General features: G+C 40.8%; 1 protein-coding gene across 1 annotated transcript in view; it reads left to right on the forward strand.

The window, feature by feature from the left end:
• polb (polymerase (DNA directed), beta) overlaps window positions 1-19,630 on the forward strand; it is an 80,288-nt gene that overhangs the window by 38,398 nt on the left and 22,260 nt on the right. The window contains exon 11 of the mRNA XM_028796551.2: window positions 18,717-18,803. Coding sequence (XP_028652384.1) covers window positions 18,717-18,803 — 87 coding nt within the window. The remainder of the gene's footprint in view (window positions 1-18,716; window positions 18,804-19,630) is intronic.

A 19,630-nucleotide genomic window follows, 5' to 3' on the forward strand; every position in this document is an offset into this window, starting at 1 on the left:
TGGCAGAGAGGAAAAGATGTTTGTTGCCGGAATCTGTGGGGTCTGAGGGAATGGAAAGTATTTTCTTCAGGGAACTCTAGTCATAAATATGCATTATGGATGGAAACATTGCCAGGTTAATTCTTCCTAAGAAAGTACAACTTATTTTATTCTAATTAGTTAATTGCTAATATGCTCTTCCAATGGTCATTTTTCCATTAATTCTTTCTTTTCACTATAGTGCATTTTAACTTACACTTTAGCACTGCTAACTTTTATTTTTAGTACATAACATTCAAAAGTTTTCATACACAGCAAAATTGATTAAATTGTATTGTGACATTATTACATTTAATAATGATTTTTATTTTTATTATCAAAAGGCTTAAATGGCATTGTCAAGTTTAGTTGTGCATTAAGTATGCTACCTTATGCTTTAGATTCAAAAATCTTAGTCTGTGCCACCTAATGTGTATAACATTTACTTGGCACTATTATGATCCAAGCGTTTTAAGATTATGTAGGAAACTGCATTTTTCTGCTATTTTCTGTCTTGTTTTAACAGGTGAGATATGGAGAATTAACTAACATACTTGCCTTAGATTTAGGTGAGCTTTAAAGGGGAAAGCTTAATTTACTACGCTATTCGAATTTGCAACATATCCATCTTGATAATTCTTTTTAAAAAGTTCAGTTTAAAAAGCACAGAGGCAATAAACTGAGGGAATGAATATAAATATTATATTTTAATTTGCAAAATAACAGAATCAGGTGATCTCTGTGGCACTCTTAATAAAACTTTCAGCACAGTACAAAGGGATTGGAATATATTAAAGTCAGCTTTGCAGCTGGATTCCATTTCCAGTGTCTAACAATACTTCCTGAATATTTTTATGTGGACTCTTTTTAAACATATTTTTGGTCTCATTATAAGAAAGGCCAAATGATAAGCCATCTTATAATGATTAATTCTATAACATCATCTGTAATTTGAATTTGTGTGAGTAAGTTTTACCTGTATTCTAGATTGGTTTTTTGCATTTGTTTTGTAGTGCCTTTGTAAAAAAAAAAAATATTTGATTATAGTGACGTAGTGTTACAGGAGATTAGGACTGTTGCCTCACAGCATCTGGACCCTGTTGTGTTGTGTGTTTGGGCTGCCCCCACTCTCTGTGTATTTTCCCCTCCTATTTTAGATGGCTTCCATCTGTCTTATGCTTGTCCCCATATGTCTCAAAAGATACTGTATGTACAGTATGTTAGATTGATTGGGACATCATTAAAGGCTTACTATGAGTAAATGGTGTGCCTTATGTGAGCAGGATTCTCATCCAGAATTGGTTACTGCCTTGTACCCATTCCAGCGGGTATAGAGTCCAGCCCTCTGAAATTTTCTAATTAGGAGAGGTTTTTAAAAATGAATGGAGGCATGTATTTGATTATGTATGTACTAATTATACCTTACTATATCTGTTTAATTTGAATTTGTAATAATAGGGATGAATTTAATTTTTTTCTTTCCTTTCTATTTATGGTCTTACAAGTAAGCTCGTGATTCTCTAGAGAATCGGAAATCCAAGAATGGCAATCAGTTTCTGTTCCGTCCGATATTTGGATGGATGACATATCATGGAGGGTGGGTGCGTCTGGGGAAATGTCATTTAATTAAATAAGCATATCTGTAATAAAGCGGTTTCGTTTTGTGGAGACGTGATTCTGTTGCCTTTGCTGATACCGACTGCTGGCAGAGTGGAGCACAGCAAGTTTAGTTTACAGGTTGTGGTGTTCATGTGCCAGCCACTGAGTCTGGGAAGCCGCTGGGTTTGAGTCTGTGACTGTTATGTGATCTATATTACTGGCACAGTGGATTAGAGCAAGTGTACAGGTTGTGTTGTTTGGGCGTCACCTACTGACACTGGGAAGCCACAGCGTTTGACTCTGGGGCGTGCGCCATGATGCAGTACGTATGCGCCTCGGTGGGAAGCCACTGCGTGATGAAATATCATGGAGGGTGGGTGCGTCCTGGGACAGTTCATTTCAACGCGCTTCTGTTATTGTTTTTCTTCATGCAGTCTCGTTTTTGTTTTTTTATGGCTGTGTCGTCGTATATGCGGTGGTGTGGGCAGTCGCGTCCGGGCGGCTGTACAACCTGGCGTGCACGCTTTACCTCAGCTTTAGTTCACAGGTCGTAGGCATGGTAAAGTTTCCATTTAATTCAATAACCCTATTTGAACTAAAGCGGTTTCTTGTTTCATTGTTTTTATCCATACGGGCTCGTTTACAGGTCGTAGCCATACGGGCTTGTGTTTGTATTGCTAATCGTTGAGCTCCCTCCATTTGGATACGTGCCTCCTTTGCCTGTGCTGTGTCAAAAGCGCGTTGTGGGCGCACTCGTTCATTGTGTTTATCCATACGGGCTCGTTTTGTATTTCCGTTAGTTGAGCTCTTTCATTGTGAAGCCGTGATGTCTTTGCTTCTGGTTTGTGTGAAGCGCGTTGTGGGAGCCTCCTGGCACAGTGAAGTAGAGCAAATGTAGTTTACAGGTTGTGTTGTTTGGGCGCCACCTACTGACTCTGAGAAGCCGCTGCGTTTGACTCTGGGGCGCTGCGCCGCAGTGCGCATGCGCTTTGGTGCGTCCGCCGTGCATAAATTAACTGTCGTTTAGTAATATAGATATTGCAGTCTTCTCGTTTTGTTTATATGACAAATGTTTTTAATGGTTAGAAAAAACTAGCTAAATGACTTTAAAGGAGTTACTAAAAAAATAAGAATGAACTTTTTTGAATGTGTCCTTTTTTCTCATATGATTTAAGGGTAACTAGTCATCCATTCTCAAACAGTATTAATATGTTTCATTTATATTTCATTGTCGCTTAAATGTATTACATCGTTTTTTCGAAATGATAAAAAGTAAACATTTTAGGCTCCCATAATCTTGAAATGAGTTAAGTAGGCTTGAGGATTTTGCTAAATGTTTTGTTGTTTGCTGTGTTACAGCCTTTTGCTGAAATCATTTAAAATAAATTTTTCTCTTGTCAAATAATACTCAATACCCTAGAATGACAGAACAGATATAGAATTTTAGGAATTTTTGCTGACTTCTTAAAAATAAAAAATGAAATATCACTGACACAAGTTTTCAGAACTTTTGTTATGATACTTGGCTCAGGTGCATCTTATTCAACTCAAGTGAATGCCGTACTATTGATCACTGCAAGATGTTTCTACACCTTGTTTACTGATTGGATGTGACTAAGAAAGGTACGTGCTTGTCTGTATAAGGTTCCACAGCAATAATGTGTATCAGAGCAAAAAGCAAGCCATGAGGTCAATGGAATTGCCTGCAGAGATTAGAGACCAGATTTCATAGAGCCACAGATCTGGAGATTGCTACAAAATATTTTTGCAGCATCGAAGGTTCCCAAAAGAACAGTGGCTCCTCTTATTCTTAAGTGGAAAGAGTTTGGAACAACCATGACAGAGCACTCTAGACCTCAGACTGAGCTGAAGGCTCACCTTACAACAAGACAATGATGCAAAGCACAAAGCAAAGGCAACACAGGAGTGGCTTAGAGACTCTGAATGTCCTTGAGTTGTCCAGCCAGAGCCAGGACATGAACTCAATTGAACATCTCTGGAGGATCTAAAAATAGCTTTTGGTCTCCATCCAACCTAACAGAACCTGAATGGAAGAAAATCCCCAAATCCAGGAGTGCAAAGCTTTTTGTGTCAAAACCAAGAAGATTCCAGGCTATAATCACCAAAGGTGCATAGCAAAGTACTGAGAAAAGGGTCTGAAAAATTGTGTCTATGTGATATTGGATTTCTTTTTTTTTTGTAATTTGCAAAAATTTATAAAATCCTGTTTTCTTTTTGAGGTTTTTTTTTCTGGTTTTGAATGTTGGGAAAACAATGAATGTAAACGATTTTACCATAAGGATGCAACATAATACTTTCTGAAGGCACTGTAGATTTTACACTGTTCCTAATTTAAAATACTAGGGGGCTCTGCCCCCTGCTCGTTTTGCTCGTCAACACCCGGGTGGGCGCTATGCGCTATCCACTTCGCGGCACTGCCGCTCAATTTTGGGAAGCGGATGTACAATTTAAACATTGTTATTTTCATGGGAATTGTTACATATGCATAATAGACCTAACTGTTTTACATTACAGCAAGTAATTAACCATAGTAAAATGTAATAAATTTAAAGAAAATTGTTTCATATTGTGTTAGACTACATCTTGCCTGAAGAAGGGGCCTGAGTTGCCTCGAAAGCTTGCATATTGTAATCTTTTTACTTCGCCAATAAAAGGTGTCATTTTGCTTGGCTTTTCTCTATGTTGCGTTAGAGATATTTGTTGCGTTATACATTTTCGTTCTGTTTCGCTTTTAAAATTAACACGCAAATACTTTTTAAACTTACACTTTTACTGTAAAACTAAGTAAAAACAATATTTGGAATTAACTTTTCATCAATATCGCATTGAATTTTGAGTCCGTGTTTGGAGTTACATTGTGACAATGCAACATATAACTGCCCGTGAGTGAATATCGTTTCTTTGTCTCTAATAAATAAACCTACTTTTTCGAATGTTTGTCCCTATGATTTGTTAATTGTTACAGTAAAAGCTATTCTAACGGGAAACTGTAAACATTTTAATACGAATGGCATATCAAGATCTCCTTTGGTGTCTAATGTTATCCGCGGAAGATGTACTACATTATCTTTCTTGTTGCCTTTAAAATTTTACGTGTCAAAATTGTTCGACCAATTTTGAATACAACTAATCTTGTCCTATTGCATAGCCCATCACTCAGACATAAATTACGCAATAACATTACGATACATCCTTCTTTCAACAGTAATTCCATCGATGGAAGACTGGACGGTGTTAATGGTTGTAGATATTCCATGTGAGATTGTAAGTTGATGTTTTCATCTTACCATCACCACCAACTGTTTCAGCATAGACTATTGATGCTCATTTAATTTTGCCATGTAACCGATTGACAATATTCGCATTAATTCGTTTGACTTCATTTCTCGGTGCTAGGATTGCCCGTGTAGTCATTTCTTCTGTTGATAACCCTTTGGAATGAAATTCTTCAATAAGATTTGGACATAATAAGTCTTCTTTTATTAGGATATTAAAGTGAGGAAAATGTAAAAATATGTAAGAGCTGAGAGAGCAGGAACTGTGTCTGACAAAAACATTAACACGAATGAGAGGTGAGGGGACCGTGGCTGAAAATAGTTGAGAGGAGGGCGGGACTTGAAAAAATCTCTTAGCAAGTCTTGTCTCAAGATTTTCTTTTATAAATAAATATATATATAAACCATATACCAAAAATCATCTCATGAGACGAGAGTTTGTATCCTTCTGACGGTATAACCATTAAAGTGGAGTGTGATCAGTTACTAATGTGAACTTTCAACCCCATAAACAATAACGAAGTGCTTCCACAGCCCATTTAATCACCAAGCATTCTTTCTCAATAGTCGAATAATTGCGTTCCCTAGGAAGCAATTTTCTACTCAAAAATGTGATAGGGTGCTCTTCCACATCAAAAACCTGGGACAGGATGGCGCCTACACCAAATGCACTTGCGTCCGTCTGTAGAACAAAATCCTTAGAGAAGTCAGGATTCCGCAAACCTGGATAAGAAGACAAAGCAGTTTTCAAATCACAAAAGGAACATTCACAAACTTCTGTCCATAAAACAGGGCGGTTTTTCCTGCCTCTAGTAAGATCTGAAAGTGGAGCAGCTCTTTTTGCAAAGTCAGGGATCAATCTTCTGTAATAACCGGCAAGCCCCAGGAGCGCACATACTTGTTTCTGCGTTTCTGGACGTGGGTAAGCAAGCATCTCTTCCACTTTTCTAAATGGCGACCGGAGTAAACCCCTGTCCATGCTATAACCCAGATAATGAGTCTCAGACATACCCAATTTACACTTCTTAGGGTTAGCTGTCAAGACAGCCTGTCTCAAGCTTTTAAGGACAGCCTGAAGACGTTCTAAATGCGTTTGCCAATCATTGCTGAAAATTACGACATCATCACGGTATGCCCCGGAATACTCGGAATAAGGACGCAAGATCTGATCTATCATAGGCTGGAAAGTTAGAGGTGCGCCATGAAAACCAAATGGGAATCTAGTAAATTCATAAAGTCCATCAAGAGTCACAAATGCTGTTTTCTCACAACTGCCAGCCTCAAGAGGCACCTGCCAGTAACCTTTCGTGAGATCTAGCGTGGAGATATAGGTCGCCTGACCCAGTTTTTCCAACAGCTCATCAACATGAGACATTGGATAAGCTTCAAATTTAGAGACTTTATTCAAGCACCTGAAACTGATACAGAAGCGAACCATGCCGTCTTGTTTTGGGACTAATATGACCGGACTGCACCAGTCACTTTTATTTTCATGAATTACACCCAATGCCAGCATCTTTTTGACTTACTCACGCACAATATTCTGTCGTGCTTCCGGAATCCAGGACTGTCCATGTTCAGTCTCCAATCATGAAGTGCAAAACCTTTAGCCAAAAAGCTCCTAGTTTTACGTAAAACAACCTGCCGCTTCAAAAAATCATAATCGCCGAGTTTATCGAGATGCACATTCCGTAAGGCAAGCAAGGCATCCCCAGACAAAAAAGGGGTGACGATGAGAGCCCAGTTCCATTTGTCCCATCCCATCAAAGTCGCCACTTGCTCAAAAGCTAAAAGAAATATCTACCATCTTCGTCAGCACATCCTTAGAAGGAACCGGATCATCCTCTGGGTGGGGAGGAAGCGGGACATTTCTGATGTTACTTGCGAGAGAGAGAGACAGAGACATGGCAGCCACAAGTAAGGAAGCAATATGAAGGTAGTCTTTCAGCATTTTTTAGAGGAGCGTTCGTATCCTCTAGGGTTGTGATCAGACCCCCTGCTCACAATATATTATATATATTATTACAGTTAAAGTTTCTTGTCTTGGATTGCCAACGTTTGGTTCGCGCATAGTCGTAAATCACTGGGCAGTTTAAACTAAAAACTCGATCATTCAAGGGAATACCCATGGGATGACTGTTGATGGTGAATCTCCAAAGGGGAAATAGGATAACTGCTGGCGACGAATCTCCAAGGGCGATCACCACAAATGGATTACTACTGGGTGCCATTCTACATTTCAGAGACACAAAAAAGGAAAAGATTGAGTCGCAAGAAAAAAATAGGTTTAAGAAACACTATATGCTATATTTGATAATAGGGCATAGTAATGTTTAATAACAGTATTATGATAATCTTTTTACAATTTCAAAGACCCCTGCAATGACAAACAGATATAGAAAACTATGGCTAGTATTGCTAGTCTCCTTATTTACATACTGTAGTATTAAAAACACCTAAAATAGTATCATCATTTTTAGCTTGTGGAATCAGTCCTTCCATAACTCCTGTTCGTTTAGTGAAAAATGGGAAGCATTAAAACTTTTCCATCTGATTTTGCAGCTTGTCCATAATCCCACCCATCATTTTTAAATTTTCCATATAAATGAAAATAGTTATTCTACTTTGAATGCACTATTTTGTGGCATAGATACTTTAATATTTAAAGATCTAAATCACCCTTTGATTACAATAGTTCAATGTTTAGGTATAGAGCTGTAAGTAAACAAAAGATTCAACGTGCATACTCTGTTTTCCAAGATGTCAGCACACTGTTGGACTTTGTTGCTTACCTAATGGTTTATCCTGTTTTTCCTTCTCACCAATTTGGCTGTTTCAGACCAGGAAAGTCTCCAGCTTCCCAAGACCTTAAAACTGGATTAAGAGATTTAATTTGATGGAAAGCTGACTTGCTTACTATTTTTCTTTTGTGTTTAAAATTTTGTGATGTTTGAACTTCAAGTAAGGGCTGTGCCTGCTACCTTTTTTGTTGTCTTTTTTTATTAGTTAAATAAGGAGGGTCAGCAGGTTTCTGTACATAAATTTATTCTGTGTGGCACACTGATTGGTTTTTCAGATCGTCCCCATATATTTTAGTCTAGGTCCACAGTAAGACATGCATTAGCTTCCAAATTTTAGTGTGGTCTTGGGAGCTTACAACACTGTTAATGATAAACAAACATTATAACGATAATAATTGAATATGTCTTAAAAAGTTGAAGGTGTGCCAATGCCCATTTTAGCTCCAAAATCCAGCCAACCTAGAGTAAATTGTTGAATACTAGTCACACTGCTCCTGTAAGGTTGCCAGCCCCATAATTAAATAATTACTACTTTCATATACTGAACAGAAAATGTGTTATGGTACTCATTATTTTCATTAAAAAAAGTTAGTTTGTTATTACCCCGTAAATTTGTTCAACTGTATTAACTGAAATAATAATCCTAAACTGAAGAAAGGAGGAGGCAGAGACCAATTATTCTATTCAATGTGCATTTTAATAGCTGACCTTCACTGGCAAGCAAACCAGAATAGCAGAGAGGCGATTTCTGCATGTTCAGTTTTCTTCACTAAGCACTCTTTCTCCCATTCTTGTGCAAATATTAAAACTTTGAGAGAGGGTTTTAAATATCATTTAGCATATAATTACTTTAATGGTCTATAAATCTTAATAACCTTGCATTGAAATCTTAAAGCAACTGTCACCTTCTGGCTGATAAATAGGTGAATATTATAACTGAAACTACATGTCTGACATTTTCACAGAGGGCTTTTATAACTGATCATTATTGTATTGAAAAAAGCATATTACACTCCCTTATTTTTCTGTGTTACTATACTTGGAACACATAGCCTGCTGCCCTGAGTGACTCTATTGTTGTGCATTGTCATGACGATTTGTAGTGTGGACACTTTTTGTGACTGAAGACAGAGAAGAAAATTAAAATTAGTAAAAACCTTTTATTGATACATACCAGGCAAGGGTAAAATGACAGAGAAATACAGTCCTAGGACACCGCACTTCATCTGCCTCGAGCGCAGATGTCCTTGCTCTTTTATACCTTTCTAGTCTCCTGATCGTTGACCACGTAAGCAATAAAAATAGCGTCCTGACTCATTTTGTATTTTTCCAATTTGTAAAGTCATTACCCTAAAGGTATATTTTCTTGTCACACACATCATTAAAAGAAAACTTCCAGAAAGTATACATGCTTTTTGTCACGTACGCAAAACACAAACAAGTTTGATCATTCTGTCCTATTTTCTGTACTTACACACATACATTTTGTTCAATTACATCATTTTATGTTTTTACACTCCTCCCTTTTTGAACAAAATGATGTGGGCAATATATAATTAAATTGAAATGGTTGATGAAGGGGAAGGGGGGGGGGGAAAGGGGATGGGGAGGAGAAAATGGAAGAAGCTATACGAGACATGTGCTCCTCATGTAGCATATATGCCCTTTCCATAGAGGCAGTAAAGTACTTAGATAGAGATCACCACCCATCCTTGGGTAGCCTGAGAGGGTGCGGGTAACAGCCAGCAGAAAAAGTATTTTTAAGATAGCCATTTCTTGCAATGCGATGCGTGGATCCAGGCAGGCAGTCCTTCAACTTTCACGGCGTGTGGTGTGGATAGAAGAATTTGGAATGGTCCTCTCCACCTAGGCTGATGTCAGTGTTTCCTCTGAGTATCTCGAACCAAGATCCAGGTGCCCAAGGGAATTGGTAAATCCTTAGAAGGTGGGCTGGTCCTCCAGGCTTGATTAACCTGTTGGTGGACTTCCTTCAACGAGGTTCGGAGACCTGCAAGACTAGAGAGAAGATCATTGTCCACAGTATGCAAATTCACATTTCCTACAACCATGCCAATGGGCATGGGACGTCCGGTCAGAATCTCAAACGGCGATAGTCCCAGTTGTCGGTGTGTCCGTCCCCTTAGTCCCATTAAAGCTAAGGGTAGTGCATCCGGCCATGATAAATTAGTTTGTTCACAAATTTTTGCGAGTTTAGCTTTTAAAGTGCCATTGCATCGTTCTACGATGCCTCCGCTTTGGGGATGGTATTTACAATAATGGTGCACATTAATTTGGAGCCAGGTGGTTAATTCATTTATAACGGAGTTCAAAAAATGAGTGCCATTATCTGTAACTTTTGAGGGATACCCCATCTTGGAATAATCTCTTTAATTAGTGCTTTAGCTACTGTTTTGGCATCGTTGTGTTTTGAAGGGAAAGCCTCTTCCCATCGGGAGAACACATCGACAATCACAAGACAATATCGGTACCCTTTAGACGGGGTTAGTTCAATGAAATCCATTTGGAGGTGTTCAAACGGACCCATTGGATTAGGGGTAACGGCGGGACTTACCTGGGTACCTTTTCCCACATTAAACTTTTGACATATTGCACAGCGTCTGCAAAATTGCTCTGCATATGTAGAGAAACCTACAGCTTCCCAATGTTTTTCAACATCTCGAACCATGGCATCTCTACCTGCGTGATCGAGGCCATGGGCGATTTTTGCCATTCCTGGGAAAGAGGCTTTTGGGAGAAAAGGTTTGTTAGTGTGTTTATGAGTCCAGACTCCATCAGAGAGGGACCCTTCTTTGGACCATTTTCTCCTTTCGATATCCGTGGCTGCACTCTGTAAAGAAATAATTTGATTATCAGGGTCCTGGTCATTTTCTCTGTTGGAATAAAGAAATTGGTGTGTTATTATATGCAGCCTTTTTAGCAAAGTGGTCAGCTAATTCATTTCCTTTGCTAACAGGATCCTGTTTTCCTGTGTGAGCTTGACATTTAACAATCGCTAGCTTCGATGGTTTGGTTATGGCTTCTAAAAGGGATTCGATCAATTTCTGATGTTGGATGGGTTTGCCAGTACTGGTCTTAAATCCCCTTAGTTTCCATAGTGCTCCATGATCATGGCAGACTCCAAAAGCATACCTGGAATCCGTATAAATTGTTACGATCTTCCCTTCGGACAGCTGACATGCTCGAGTGAGTGCTACGAGTTCAGCTGCTTGTGCACTCAAGCTTGATGAAATTCCATTTGCTTCCAGCAGGCGGTCCCCTTGGACCACTGCGTAACTGGTTGAGGGTGCTCCATTTTTCAATCGCAAGGAACATCCATCCACAAAAATCATTTCTCCAGTTTCTAAAGGTGTTTCCTGTAGATCTACTCTAGGTTTTACAACCTTTGCTATTTCGTCATGGCAATTATGTGGTTCTCCTTCGTTGTTAATTGGGAGAAGAGTGGCTGGATTTAAAGTGGAGCATCTTTCAATTGTAACATTTGACAAAGTACAGAGTACATTCTGATAGTGTATTGCCCTAGCAGTAGTGAGATGTGAAGTTTTGGCTTGTACTAGGATAGAATGTACAGCGTGAGGCACTTTAACTGTTAGGGGGCTCATGAGAACTACATCCGTGCTTGCTAATACAGCTTCTGTTGTTGCAGCCACAGCACGAAGACACGGAGGAAGTGCTGCGGCCACTGGATCCAGTTTTTTAGAAAAATAAGCCACCGGTCTTTGTTTATCTCCATGTTGTTGCGTCAGTACTGCATTCATAAATCCCTGCTTTTCGTCCACGAACAAAGTGAATGGACGAGAATGATCAGGCAAACCAAGCGCGGGCGCAGATAGAAGAGCAGCTTTGAGGTCACAGAGAGCCTTCTCAGCCTGTTCATTCCATTGGACCTGGCCAGAAAGGGGGATGCCAGGAGTATTAGCCAATTGTTGCAACGGCTGTGCTCTTTCAGTAAAATTTAGAACCCACTGTCTGCAGTAGCCCAGAATACCTAAAACAGACATAACCTGTTGTTTTGTGACCGGTCTAGGAAGATTTTGGATGGTTGTAATGCGATCGCTAGAGAGAGCTCTTGTTCCATACGTAATGTCATGACCTAGATATTTTACAGTTGTTTTGATTAGCTGCAGCTTAACTTTAGAAACTTTATGGCCATTTTCCCCCAGAAACAGCAACAATTTCTGGGTATCTTTTGTACAATCTTCTTCCGTAGCGCTACATATCATTATGTCATCTACATACTGTATCAATGTACTACCTCTTTCCGGCCAAAAGCCTTCTAAATTTTGGGCAAGAGCTTGTCCATATACACAAGGGGCTTCAGTGTATCCCTGAGGCATGACGGTCCATGTCCAACGGCGGTTTTGGAATGTAAAAGCAAACCAAAATTGAGAATCAGGGTGAACAGGGATAGAAAAGAAAGCATTAGCTAGGTCAATAACGGAGAAGTACCGAGCGGAAGGAGGGATAGTAGAGAGGATAGTGGAAGGATTAGGGACGATAGGGGCCCTAGGGAAGATGGCAGAATTTACTTGTCGCAAATCTTGTACGAAACGCCATGAACCGTCAGCCTTTTTTACAGGTAGAATGGGGGAATTGACTGGAGAGTATTCAATTGGAATAATGGCACCGCGTTTGACGAGATCGGAATGTACGGCGGAGATGCCAGCCTCTGCTTCGGGAGACAGAGGATATTGGGCACGGTGCGGGCGGAAGGAGGATTTCGGGTGGATCACCAGAGGCTCACAATGGGCTATCCTTCCATAATCATTCTTTCCCTGGGACCATAGTGAATCAGGGAGCATAGAGAGCCAAGAAGGGAAAGTGGTTTGCAATGAACAAGCAAAAGAGGAAGGACGGCACAAAGCACGATGTACTAAAAAATCAGTTTGAAACACCACTTTAGTTATTAAACGGTCAGGAGTATCAAAAATACCTGGAGTAACTTGTAACCAGTCTGTTCTTTTAAGGCATTTTTCTACCCATGGTCCTATTTCCCCCCATTTAACAGTGCGTGATTTAGCTAAGGAAATATGAGGCACTGAGCCGCCAAGATAATATATATGTTGTGAGCATGTAAGATGAACAGAAGCAGCTGCCTTTGTGGATGAAATAAAAACACAGGAGATGTGAAGGGTTTCAGGGCGAGTACCAGAAGTAAGGAAAGATTCTAGCCAGGGGGTGTCTACTTCTATAGGGAAGTATTGGGCAGTACAGTGTAAAATGTCAGGGGCCTGTAAATTGGGAAAGAGACAAGGGGATAAAGAGTGTAGGGCTTTGAGGAGAATGGTGTGTGGGGAAATATCTAAAGTCCATGCTGCAAAAGAGGGTTTGGGGTAAGGGGTAATTTGACACAACAACTTGGGGGTTGAACAGAAAAAACCTTTGTCAGTCATAGAAATAGAAAGAGAAAGTTTTGTCATGAGATCTCTTCCTAAAAGGTTAACTGGACAGAGCTGATTTAAAAGAAAACGATGCAGTAAGGTATGTCCGCCAGGACGTGACTGGACTTGAAGAGGTTTTGATACTTGAAGAAGGTGAGGTTGTCCAGAAGCAGTAAGCACAGTAACAGTCTCGTTCGAGGCAGGGACCTTTGCCAGCGAGAGGGTAGATCGAGTGGCACCAGTATCGATTAAGAAAATAGTCTCAGTGCCATCAACGAACAATGTCAGTAAAGGATCAGTCTCTGAATTATGGGTGAGCAAAGGTAGTTGAAAAGAGTGGCTGGAGGTCCCTGCGTTTTCCTATGGCCAGTATTGTTGGTCAGGGGTGTCAGAAAAAACAGGTGGAATAAGGGGAGGTGGGGGCTGTTGCTGTCTGTGAGGGCACTCCCGACGAAAATGTCCAGTTTCACCACAGGCGTAGCAAGAGAAGGAATTAGCATTGGAATTAAAGGGAGAGGGAATAAAAGGATTCTTATTGTGGTCAACAGGAGGAGCTCTAAAACCACCTCGTCCTCTTCCTCGTCCTCGTCCCCTTCCTCTAAGGCCATATCCTCGGCCTCGGTCAGGAGTATTCCTGGTATAATAGTTCATCTGTGCTGCCAATAATTTGGCATGAGAGTCCGATTCCTTCTGCTTAGTTTGTTTTTCGGCATGTTCAGCATGTCGTTTGACTTCATCAAACGTGGCACTTTCCCACTCAATACAGGAAGTGTGGACCTTGTTTTGTATATCAAGGCGCAAACCGGAAACAAAAGGTGGAACTGCAGCTTGGGTGCGGTCATCAACATTTTCCAAGCCCGAGTGATTAGCCATAAGGTCTTGAATCCTATGTGCCCATTCATCAACCGTCTCGTCTCTCTTTTGTTTTGCAGCAGAAATAAGGGACCAGTCCATTCCTTTTTTATATTTTTCTGCAATATTTTGTCTCAACGCCTCCCATTGTGGGTTAAATTCGCCTTCTCCACCTATCCCCTGTCCTCGAGTTAAAGCTGGGTTCCATACCCATGGAACGTCATTGCGGACACCCCTGCTAACAGTGGCCCATGTAGTCCCAAGCTTTCGACGAAGTACCTGGGTCCATTCAGCAGCGTTAGGCTTATACATGCTATCTAACTGATCAAGTTGTTCAACAAATTTTAGTCCTCCTACTTCCTTTGGATCTGGAAGTGCATTCACGACATCCTTTAGTTCTTGGATGTCCCAGTTCCGATTTATCATAACTGTTGTGGGATTTTGGGGTCCGGCTGGATGGGCAGGGTTATAATGAGGATTGGGAACTTCTATTAAAGGGCAAGTAAGTGAAGGTGAAGGATCAGAAGAGAAAAAAGTTGGAGCTGGTTTGTGAGTGGAGGTTTGACTTCGAGTGCATTTGGAGACGGGGGTTTGTCTAGTACAGGGTGGGTCATCACGATGGGTAGAGGGGTCATAGTGATCTGTGCCTGGGGGATCATCAGGGGAAACTTCTGCTAGTTGTAGTGCAGGGGGGGCAGTCGGAATGGGGGATAGAGGAGGGGATAATGGAGGTGCCTGAGGTTGGTACTGAGGAGGGGAAAAAATAATAGGATAAAGGGGGTCTTTATTTGGATTATTCTTCCTTTTCCTCCCATCTGCCTGTGGTTCAGTGCCTGTCTGAACTTTCTGTAATGTAATTAGTAATTCCTCTTTCTCCTTTTTAGCCTTTCCCTCATTTGCCCGCAACAATTCATTCTGTTTCTGTACTGCTTCTAAATTTCTGTCTTTTATTACTAATTCCCATCTATCGAACATATCCATTCTATACGGTCCACTATTATAACAACCCTGCTTATTCCTACACAGGATCTTCCTGACTTCCTGTATTTCACTTACATCTCCTGTCCCCTCTATCGGCCAACGCCCACCACTCTGTCTATTCCATTTCTTACATGCCTTCTTGAAATCTAAACCTGTCTTCTTTTCTATAAATTTCCTAGGAGACCCATTTTTACGGGGCGTCTGTTGATCCTCCGAAAATAATTCTTCCAGCATTAATGATTTTGATCACCCTGTGCGGCGATTAACAGGCTTACTGTTATAAGTTCCCATTATGTCCCCTTGCCCTCCCGGGTCCTGTATTTAATTTTCCAACTATATACTGATTCGCCTAATCCCTTGTACGTATGAATCAGCGAGGTATTAAGTGTGCCACTCACTGTTCCCTTCTTTTTTCCCAAGGGGAGACACCTAACTATCGGTCCTGTCCCAGTTCCCAGGAGAACACGGTATTGTTGCTATTAGTATGTAGATTTATTTATTCCGTCCTAACAGCAATCCTGCAATCTGTGCTCTTTTTCGGTTTATATTTCCATACATATATATACCACCCCGTTACTCGTCCCGTTAGCCTGTCCGCTCACATCCCCGGATTCCAGCTCAGGTGACTTCGTGTCCGATTCGGTTCAGCAGAATACTACATCAATACGTCCAGCCGAGTCTAGGATATGGGTGAGGCCAGTATCCTTTCGTCAGACCTTTCGTATGCGTCAAACTGCTTGGGTCAAGTCTCCATCACCTTAAGCAACCCGTTGAGATATGAGTATGACTAGATGGTCAACAGGAAACTCGCCCTCCCGTTATTTAGAAAATAAAAAATGTTCGGAAATCCCCCGGTGCTTACCCCAGCCTGGAAGTGTGCAAGCTCTGTCTGGAAATCCGTTCAGTCACCGTGGATGTAGCAAAGAGGAGACCAGGGGCTCCTCACGCAAGAACTGTTTCAGGACAGGGCAGTCCTAACTTTTGCCGGAGCTGCATGCTCTGCTGCCGGAGTACTCAAGTTGACGGCAGTCCGCTGGTAAGACGGATCACTGAAATGGTCTCGCTGGAGGAGTCGACCGGCCGTCTCTTGCCCCACGTTGGGCGCCAAAAACTGTGGACACTTTTTGTGACTGAAGACAGAGAAGAAAATTAAAATTAGTAAAAACCTTTTATTGATACATACCAGGCAAGGGTAAAATGACAGAGAAACACAGTCCTAGGACACCGCACTTCATCTGCCTCGAGCGCAGATGTCCTTGCTCTTTTATACCTTTCTAGTCTCCTGATCGTTGACCACGTAAGCAATAAAAATAGCGTCCTGACTCATTTTGTATTTTTCCAATTTGTAAAGTCATTACCCTAAAGGTATATTTTCTTGTCACACACATCATTAAAAGAAAACTTCCAGAAAGTATACATGCTTTTTGTCACGTACGCAAAACACAAACAAGTTTGATCATTCTGTCCTATTTTCTGTACTTACACACATACATTTTGTTCAATTACATCATTTTATGTTTTTACAGTAGCCAATACAGACCTACCCTATACACATTTGTGTTGTGTGTTTTTTTTCTCTAGTTTTCACTTAAAAGCTGACAAGATGTTCCAAGAACTTAGATTTTGTTAAACTATAAGCCGTCAAAAAAAGTTATAAATCAACAAGGCACAATGACTGAAAAGGGACCAAATCCAATTGTCTATGCATTATTCAGTACATATATTTCTGTTACTGCCTTGTTGGACCAGGAACCTGTGTTTGATTCATGTGCTTGTAACCAAGTGTGGGGATTTCAGCTGTTTTCTCCAAGTCCTTTTGAGCTTTATTTGGCTGCTCTAGATCTGAAAATGTAAATGGTTCTTGCATTGTTTATGCATGAACTTGAACTACTGAATTACAGATTAACCTCTTTATCCATGCTGTTCTCGTGCACTTGCAAAGGACAAAGTGAGCTCAAAAATAGATTGATTAGATCAAATAATGTTTTGATAAAAAACAAAGTGGTTACATTTGAAGATAACACTAAATTGGTTGCAATAAGAAATGCCCTAGAGTCATCTAAAACGTTTTAGATAAATATGGCTAAAATTCTGATTTCTGCCAGATAATGTCTCGTCTCATCTCCATTTATGAAACTGCTTTTCTTCATGTCACAGTGGCAGCAGGCCAAGCAGGTCTACCCTGTCCCATGCTACAGATGCTAGATCTTCCTGTGAAATTCTCGGGCATTCCCAAGGCTCGGTGGGATGTGCCCCTAACAGCTCTAGTAAAGAGCTACTCGGAGGCATTCTTGTGACATGCCAAAAAGTTCTGGTTCTTCTTGATCTGGAGGAGCAACAATTTTACCCTAAGGGTGAGAAGCTCAGCGAATCGAGAGAGCCTATCACGGAGTGTCAGCCCAACCATCCTGTTAAGAAGCTTCATTTTTGCCACTTGTACAATATCATTCTTTTGGTAATTACCCACAATGCATGACCATGATTGAGGACAAAGATGTAGATCAACCAGTAAACTGAATTTTGTATTTAGACGTAGCCCCAGCTTCACTACCACGTGAACGGATAGACGGGAGCAGCCTAGACAAACAGTTAGGATATCCTGGAAACATTTGTCTGAGGCTTCCTTTTGTGAAGAGTTCAGTTTCCATCTCAGAAAGAACTACTTGGATGTGCAGAGTGAGGTTGGGGACATTGACTCCAAATGGACCCTGTTCAAAGCAAGCTGTGATCCGAAGGTGGTCAGGGCATCTCATGGTGGTAACCCAAGGCTCCAGTAGTGGACATCAGAGGAAAGGGAAACTGACTGACTGAAGACAATGGCCATCAGGGAAATACTTTCTGTGGTATCTTCTGACTTGGCTAAGAGGAGTGCTGCAAAAGTGGTGACAGCAAAAGCTCAGATACAGGAGGAGTTTAGAGAGTCCACGAAGAAAGATTGATGGCCTCAAGGCTGTTCTGCCAAACTGTATTGACCTCTTCTGGGTAAACTCTTGAGCAGTGGATGGAACACTTTGAGGATAAATAATAGATAAATATAGTGATACCCTCTGATAATAACTAAACTGATATAGTTGAGGGTTGCGCAGTGGGTAGCGCTGCTGCCTCGCAGTTAGGAGACCCGGGTTCGCTTCCCGGGTCCTCCCTGCATGGAGTTTGCATGTTCTCTACGTGTCTGAGTGGGTTTCATCTGGGTGCTCCGGTTTCCTCCCACAGTCCAAAGACATGCAGGTTAGGTGCATTGGCGATTCTAAATTGTCCCTGGTGTGTGCTTGATGTGTGCGCGTGTGTGTGTGTGTGTGTGCACCCTGTAGTGGGCTGGTGCCCTGCCCGGGGTTTGTTTCTTGCCTTGTGCAATGTGTTGGCTGGGATTGGCTCCTGCAGACCCCAAGACCTTGTAGATAGAATATAGCGGGTTGGATAATGGATGGATGGATGGATGGATGGATGGATATAGTTGAGCATCATAACCTTATGTGTGAAGTGGGTTTTAAATGGGTATTCCAATAGTGACACCCAAAGACATTTACAAAGAAATGAAGACATTGGTGCAGACCTAAAGAGAGTTTCCTTTGTAACTGTGCCTACAAATTATAGTGTTCTAAATATTCAAAAATGCTCCAGTTTGGGATAATGGAAGCATAATCTAGTTTGCAAAAACCCTGTATTGATAACTTAACAGTAATCGCACCAGTGCTGATGAACTGCTTTAAGAGGTCTGTTTTACTTTACTGTTGTAAATTTGTTTCATGTTGTGCTGCTTTCTTTTTCAGCCAAAGTTACTTCATGCAGTGGTGGAAAGCCTGGAGGAAATTGGCTTTATCACAGATACACTGTCCAAGGGGGACACAAAGTTCATGGTTAGTGACTTCCTATATTCAAGGTATTGCTGAACAAGTGCTGCACGCATCAGTATTGCTGTTTGAGCCAAAATTATTTTTTTTGTTTTTACATTTGTTTATTATTTCTTATTAGACCTTTGGATTCCTTTTGCTTTTACTCGTACATCTAAGGCACACTCAGAAAATTTATTTCAACATAGTCTCGGCAAGGATAATGGGAGTACATTCGCTTTTCCTGTCTAAGCCACAAGCTATATGCATCTTGTGTGGCCGTCTACACACAGGCCTCAAGTAAAGGACTAGAGATGTACAACATGCTCTTGTAAGAGTTCAAACACGGCAGATATTTTGAGCCAACACACGCAACAACATGGGTGAAAGAATGAAAGGGGGCAGATTCATTGAGCCACTCTTTAGGATGTTGAAAAATTTAGCAATGTTGCAGTCTTCAACCACATGACTAAATGGCCCCTTCAGGAGCTGTTGGCTCCAACTCTACTCTGTATTTTAACCAAAATGTTTCATAATTGCAGGGTTCTTAACATAGTCTTCCGTTTACTTTCAGTCCAAACATGAAGTGACAAATAACACTTAGAAGCCAGCAGCTGAATTCCCTTACTCCTGCATAGCTGTCGCCAGCAGACCTACATTGCCAAATTGCAAGTCTGTTTATTTAGACTTTTTTAATGGGTATTTGAGACCTTTCTTTAGAGTAGTTTTTACAGCACATTCCCAATAAAACGTTGGTACACAATTGTAGATTAATGTGGTAATTTTTTTGTTTTGGGTGACATTTTAAATATAGGGTTTTTAATCTAGGGAAACACTAAAGGCTTTTATTTTGT

Source organism: Erpetoichthys calabaricus, chromosome 1, assembly GCF_900747795.2.
Source record: "Erpetoichthys calabaricus chromosome 1, fErpCal1.3, whole genome shotgun sequence".
Taxonomy (NCBI): domain Eukaryota; kingdom Metazoa; phylum Chordata; class Cladistia; order Polypteriformes; family Polypteridae; genus Erpetoichthys; species Erpetoichthys calabaricus.